The following is a 7,280-nucleotide window of genomic DNA, read 5'->3' as shown; positions in this document are numbered from 1 at the left end:
GTTAATTCTTCAAATATTGACTCAGAACTTGATGAGAGGGAACGCATCGAGCATGATATTGATCAATATATTGCTATAGCCAAGACTGAGTTACAAAAATACACGACTGATGATGATAGTAAGCGTCGTCAATCTGTCATGATCCATGCGGACTCTGATCATCAAAACATTGGTTTTCGTTTAACTCAAATTCAAATTTCGAATATTAACGGTTCACATTTCCGTTGGTTGGAGTTTAGGGACACATATGTCAGTCTGATTCACAAAAATGATCGCATTCAAGACATACACAAATTTCATTACTTAGTGTCATACCTAGAGGGTGATGCTGCACGTATTATATCTAACCTTGAGATTTCTTCAGCGTTATGGATATTGAACATCCCAACTCGGGTGAATGTGGACTCATCGGTCCAGAGAATGTTGGTGGTTGGATGTTCCATAAGCCAGCGACACAATAACATTCTAGATTCGTGTTCGATTCGTACGGATGTTTGCGTGATAAACGGCCCGCTCGACTTATAATTTTTACAAACAATTGGCGCAATTAAATCATAATTATCTTGCCCTATTAACAATTCAGGCTTAACTTTACTATCAGTACCCTTATTCGCTAACTTTCGGATTTTCAGCTGTCAACTGGCCTCAGTTGTCAACCGAACTTTGATGTCAACTGACAATTCCAAAACATCGGTATTTAGTATCGCATGAAGTGGACATCAGTGGATATCTTTTCACGGTGCTTAACGTAAAAACTATGGTGACTATCAGGGGTACTCTTGACAACTCTAGTTTTTATCGACTATTATACTGCTAAGGTGGAAATACCTTATTAGCATTACATTACTACGTTTGAGAGAACGCTTTATTTTCAGCGTGTTATACATTTAAAAACAATCTGTCTCGGTAAAATTCAGTATTTGCTTTCTATTGTGTGTGAACTTGGTGTCTAAAGTTCCGTGTGGTTGAACAATATTTTAACTGAGAACATTGTGAGTATTGTAGTTATTGTGAATTAAACAACTTAAATTCCTGTTTTGCATGCAAAGCAATAATTGATACACCATTTTATTATTATTTAGGTTTAAAATGCCAGGACGCAGGAAAGTGTCACTGAGGCAAATGGAGCTGCTTCTAGAGTTTGCGCATTCCCATCGCGACATAGCGTTGGGCCGCTTTCCGCCAGGTCCTCAGGAGTGCGGGACACTCGAGAAGCATGGCGGTCAATTTCGGTGGCACTTAACTGTGTCGGCAGCGGAGCCACTAAAACGCCGGACCAATGGCGCCGAGTACGTTTACTTCTTTATTTAAAAAACAGCACTTTAGCATGTTTGTATGGTGGCACGACTATATCTCATAATATTCACTTGCTTTTAATTTTGGATACTTACTTTGCATCTGTAAAACTTAATAGTAACTCATTGATAACTTTTTTTATTTTGCTTTTTCTAAGTTTTTGTCACTGAATGAATATAACATTGTTTGCATGTGTAACTAACCAGTAACTGTTTTTTTTTGTCAAGTATTGGATAGAGTTCAAAGCAAAAACTAAAGGAAAAGCTGCAGACATGCGGAGGAGCACATCTGCGACTGGTGGAGGCCCTAACAGGCTGGTCCCTCTTAACTATATAGAGGAAAAGGTGCTGGCTTTGTTAGGCCCTGTTGTGGTTGAGGGATTGCCTGGTGTGCGCTTGCCCATTGATGTTAGTTTAATTTCATATAAATATAATTTAAGTTTTATTGTCATCCGCTTAATCCTTCTCCGTGTGAGAGGAGGCCTGTGCCCAGCAGTGGGACGATAAAAAGGCTGTAACAGTAACAGTGTCATCCGCTTCATTGAAACTACTACTTTATTTGTCAGGATGTTATGTGGTTTCTTTACGCATATTGAAAAGAAAATTATTTCTTCAGATATTGTCACTTGGTGACCCACCAACTTCCCAGCCATCAATGTCTGGAGCTGTGGCTGTACACACCTCACAGCCTCCGGTGCCTCCTAAGCCCTCAACCTCTACTTATGATGAGCAGATAATGGAGGTTGAATGGCTTGACGACAGCCTTCTAGAGGGGACACAGCCTGTGGAGCAGATGCCTGCTGCAGAGGCTGTGGAGCAGACGCCTGCTGCAGAGGCTGTGGAGCAGATGCCTGCTGCAGAGGCTGTGGAGCAGATGCCTGCTGCAGGGGCTGTGGAGCAGATGCCTGCTGCAGGGGCTGTGGAGCCCACACTATCTAGTGAGGCTGCTATTAGTAAGTACTTCTTAATTAATAAATAAAAAACAGCTTTTTATTTTATTTTTACTAGGCCTAGCGATAAGCAAGTAGTAATGATTATGATCGTTTTTTGTTTCTCTTTTTTTCACAATTTGATCTGAAAATTACCCTTACTGCAGCTCAAGTTGCTCAAGTAGTGTTGCTAAGACGTCAAGGGCGTACGCAGTGGAAGATGGTTGAAACTTTAAGTGCACCGCGTATAAGTGAAAGATATGCATAAAAAATGCATGACCAGACTGGCCTTTACACAAGAAGACCAGAAAGTGGGGTGTAAGGTGTTCGTCAGCGCACGACGACCGATTTATCGTACGTGCAATTATGAAAAATCGGTTTCTCACTGCGTTAGAGATACGCCAGCCTTTGCAAACAGCAAGAGAAGTCAACGTCCGTAAGTGCACAACAAGAAGAAGGATAGAGGAACGGGATGTGCGTGCTCAAAGACCAACTCGAGGCCCGGGACTCCTCCCGCACCATCGCGTAGCCAGACTTAGGTTTGCAAGAGAACATGCAAATTGGACGCATGACTAATGGAGTAAAATTTTATGGACCGATGAATGCAGAGTCGTCCTAAGAGCTTCAGACGGCCGTGAACGTGGATGGGGAAAGCGCGGAGAATGGTTTCTTCCCACCACTACCAAGCAAACAGTCGGTTTTCATGGTGGGTCCATCTTGGTTTGTCGAGGCAGAAGTTTAGAACCCCTACTGAATTATTGGTTGTCGAAAGTCGTCTGACAACAGTGCGGTATATTAAAGAGATCCTTCTAAATCATGTTTTACCCTGTCAGGGATTCATAGGAAGTGAAGAATTTCGTATAATGCAGGACAATGCTCGACCTCACGCAGCTCTTTGAGTAACCGATTACTTGTTCGAGGTCGGTATTCAAAAATTGGACTGACCTGCAAGAAACCCAGCCATGAATCCTGTAGAACATGTCTGGAACATGTCCAAACAAGACAGGTCCAAGCAAGTCGTAACCCACCACGGACTTTTAGTGAACTGAAAACCGCGCTGGTAGCTGCCTGGGAGGAGATCTCCCAGGTGGAGATAAAAAACACGATCCAGAGCATGCCAGATCGTATGCAAGCATTCATCAGATCTAGAGGAAGGAACATCCATTATTAAAATTCGATAACTTTCTGTTTTGTCAAAGATGTTGAATTTAAAAGTTTATGGTGATTATTGCGGTAAAGGACTCTGTTTTCTAACTCAATTAAACTTAATGAAAATCCTCATAATTCTGTTGTCTGTTAGTCATTTTCTATTGGAAAATGAGTAAATTAAACAATTTTAAAATAAAAATTCTGATTTTTCATTTAAATAATGGTTATAAGGCCAAAATGTGCTTGGGCCAGATTCCGTGCCGCTGAGTGTATATTAACCAGTATATTAACGCATTTCATTTAATGTGATTATGAACGACACACCCGATATATGCATGTAAGCCAAAAAGAAAAATAGTCACAAATATTATTTTTTCAGTTCGCAGAGAGGAGTCAATACCTCGTTGGGCCTATGACCTGGAATTGAGGAGAATAGAGGTGGAGACCCGACTCACAGAAGCAGTGGAGGGGATACTTGGGGTTTTAAGAGACATTCGGGACGACTACCGCCGGCAAACAAACCGGGAATGATTACCTACTGCGTTGGTCTAGTTGTCGTTCCGAATGTTGAAAACAATGTATCCTCCGCGGCCCCCCCCTCTATCTTTTGGGTCCAATGTTTAAAAACGTCAGCGGTTTTACCCATGCCCATAGGACCCCTTGTAAGTGGATGTCTACACCCTACGTTGTGATTGTTAATTAGTTTTTATATTAAAAAAGATTTTAATTAGAATAATTATTATTAAGTGAAATTTTAAATAATGTTGTACCTTTTATTCTAAGAATAAATAGCGTTTATAAGACTTAACTAGTTTTATTTTAGGTACTTACCCTATTCATTTTACTAGGAGCTACTGCCTATCTTACCTGATCAACTCAGTTAAAACAAAACTCCTTGGTAAGACTGGTTATTGGTAATTCAAACTCAAACTAAAATGATATTTTATTTATTTAAAATAGGCGCATAAAAGTTCACAAGTAGAAAAGCTCTTGCGAAATGTCAAGCTAGTTGCACGGTTCCAAGGAGTGGGTCTCATGGAGAAGAACCGGCAAGAAACTCCATAGACACTCTTTTAAAAAAAATCAATTTTTTACAATAATTTTCATATAGTGCTAGTTATCCCTGAGAAAGTTATACAATGCAAGTGAAGCTAATGTATTGAATGAATAAATTATATAAAACTATTTTAATGCAACTATGTTAAGAGGAAATTAAATTATATATCGTATTCGCATTCGCAAAATTAGAATATATCGTATTCGCAAAATTAGAGAAATCTTATATGTCTGATGCAACAATAGAGTATAGACATCCCAGTGATGATTACCAAAATCGGGCATAAAACACTGCTATTTGTAGTGTATTAAAAAAAATGTCAGTGGCTATCAATTTGATGCCCACTCATTGCCCGCTGGGCTTACGAAATCGCAATTTAACGTTTATCGATACAGAAACAGCTGTCAAAATGATCTACGGTGGACATCAAACGCTGTCGGTGCTCATGACGTCATCGCAGTTGGTAACTGGCGTTAGCAAATAAGAAAATAGCGGTTTGACAGTTTACCGATGTACACTTTACCAAATGATGATAACTGCGAGCTGTCAGTGGAGTTAGCGAATAAGGCCCCAGAGCGCAAAGAGTAATTAATACCCACCCCAAAACAAAAATGTGAAAGACTGCCAAGTTCGATAATATGGGAATGCTTCGCCTATAAAAGAATTACTTGGCAAGTTTTCACACATCTTGTTATAAACCTACTAAACGCAATGAATAAAGTATTTAATTTTCTATTAAAACTTGCCAAGTAACATCATTAAAAAGTAACTATTTTTAACTGAGGCATGTGTATGGAACTTGGTTCTTATTCGGATCTCACTTCTTTTATAGGCGAAGCATTCCCATATTATCGAACTTGGCAGTCTTTCACATTTTTGTTTTGGGTGGGATTTCATTTATTTTTGTAAGGTTGTTTATTTTATTTTTTTATTTTATTGATGAAGTTAGTTAAAGAAATGTCTCATTTATACTATCTTTCAGATATTTTAATATGCACTATGCTTCTTACAAAGAAATGAACTAGATTAACTAAATGGACTAGATTTACCAACTGACTGACATGTCATGTTATCATATATTATGTTCGTGGATCAAAGTTACACATTCGTTATTTTCGAAAGTGATTCACACTTGGCCGTTTTCAGATTTTTACTTTACTTTGACTAAATACAAACCTTTGTACCATTCGAAGATATATTATATAAATATAGATAAATTTAGTTCGTTTTAGTTCCTTAGGGGTATAAATTTACACCGGGTATAAAACACCTTCATTATTTTGAAACCGACTCACACTTGGCCATTTTCAGATTTTTCCCTTTACCTTGACATAAAGACCTACCTCCATGCCAAATTTCAAGTCAATACGACCATTGGAAGTGGTCTAGGTTTTTGATGAGTGAGTCAGTCAGTCAGTCAGTCAGTGAGTGTATAGTAAAAATAGCGATTTTCTGACGTCAATATCTCAAGACCTACAATAGGTATATTAATGAAATTTTGTATTTTAGATAAGTGAGGGGGTCTAAACAGATACTTGAAATTTGATATGCGTAAATAAAATAGATTTTGAGTTATGGGGTGTTCGAATTTGGCCCGAAATGGTTCGTGTAATATAACCCACGGCCGGTGTGTCGCTTTTTTTGCTCGAACTTGGTGGACACACTGCCGTGTGTCTAGATTAGGTACATTATCGTAACATTCTACACTTGAGACAATTTGTACGGGTAAGTTAAGTTCTTTAAGTTTGCGAGCACTTAGCTCATATTTATCACCGTTACTGTTGCTGATGGCACATTTAATAAGTTAAGTTTGACATAGCAGTTCAGAGTCCCATGCGCCAGATGCGCGCATTGTCACCGTCTTACCGTGGAGCCCAACCTTATCAGCAAGGTCGGCGGCGATAAGGGTCACCGTGGCACCATCATCTAGCGACGCATGCGTGTTGAAACTGTCTTTGGGTCCGTGAACGGTTACCGGCACTATTTTAAGCACTACTTTTGACCCGGATAATGTCTGTGATGCATTTGGCACGTTTAGCACTGACACTTCGGAACACTGCGCGGCGCGGGTGTTTGCTTGAGCGACGAGTTCGCTCTATGTAGGTATTTTAAATAATTATTTAATCAATTTTAACTAAGATGCAGACTCAATTCATAAATGAAATATTTGAAGTTAATGATAAACATATTACCTGGAAACATTTGCCCTAAATGAGCTATAGATGGTACAGAACGTTTTAAATTTGAGTCCAGCAATGTGTCGGGGTTTAAAAACCTTAAATTTTTCAATCTTTGTCGGTGCTCATCTTCAAAGGGAAAGCGATTTTTTATTTGATTAAGACTTTCAATGTAAAATTCAAGAATTTTTTTTCTTAACTGTCTTATTTGATCTGGATGAATACTGTTTCTGTTCATTATAATTAAAGCAGCAACATTGCCTCCTAAGTAAATGTCTTCCAGGGGTAAATGGTTTTAAATTTTTTCAAAATCAATTTTCAATATTTTTAATTCCAATAATTCCAATGCTGCAACTTTGTCATGGACTTGCATGCTTGGTTTTTCCTGTTCAGTTAATTCCAAATATTCTGGCTTTAAAAAACATTCCAATATAGTCTTGTAGGTTATAAAAATTTTTTCATATAGCAAGTAGAGTTTTGGACTTTGAGATTGCATTTCTTTGTTCAAATCATTGAAGTATGGCAGCACAAAACTTAAAAACTCTAAATATAATTCTGTGGTTGGTTCCAGACATTTATCAAGGATTGATTGAGCTGCAAGTAATCTGTCAGTTAACACAGCACTTTGAAAATACAGTTTCAATGCTGGTAGTTGTTCAAGAAGCCTTTTCAC

At 38.5% G+C, this 7,280-nt stretch overlaps 1 protein-coding gene across 1 annotated transcript; it reads left to right on the top strand.

The window, feature by feature from the left end:
* The first annotated feature begins 1,212 nt into the window (after nucleotides 1-1,212).
* On the top strand, nucleotides 1,213-2,853 carry LOC135118716 (uncharacterized). Its single transcript, XM_064041385.1, has 3 exons — nucleotides 1,213-1,289; nucleotides 1,524-1,703; nucleotides 1,912-2,853. Exons 2-3 carry the CDS (start codon nucleotides 1,569-1,571, stop codon nucleotides 2,272-2,274), a joined length of 498 nt encoding a protein of 165 aa, XP_063897455.1. The 5' UTR covers nucleotides 1,213-1,289; nucleotides 1,524-1,568; the 3' UTR covers nucleotides 2,275-2,853.
* The last annotated feature ends 4,427 nt before the right edge of the window (nucleotides 2,854-7,280 follow it).

This window comes from Helicoverpa armigera, chromosome 25 (assembly GCF_030705265.1).
Source record: "Helicoverpa armigera isolate CAAS_96S chromosome 25, ASM3070526v1, whole genome shotgun sequence".
Taxonomy (NCBI): Eukaryota; Metazoa; Arthropoda; class Insecta; order Lepidoptera; family Noctuidae; genus Helicoverpa; species Helicoverpa armigera.
Note: the sequence above shows the minus strand (reverse complement) of the source record. Positions and strands in the feature narration are given on the sequence as shown.

Bases quoted from the DNA above. Each gene is read 5' to 3' on its own strand.
- LOC135118716 (XM_064041385.1), top strand. From the start codon at position 1,569: ATGCGGAGGAGCACATCTGCGACTGGTGGAGGCCCTAACAGGCTGGTC. The intron at 1,704-1,911 runs GTTAGTTTAATT...TTATTTCTTCAG, and splicing joins GTGTGCGCTTGCCCATTGAT to ATATTGTCACTTGGTGACCC.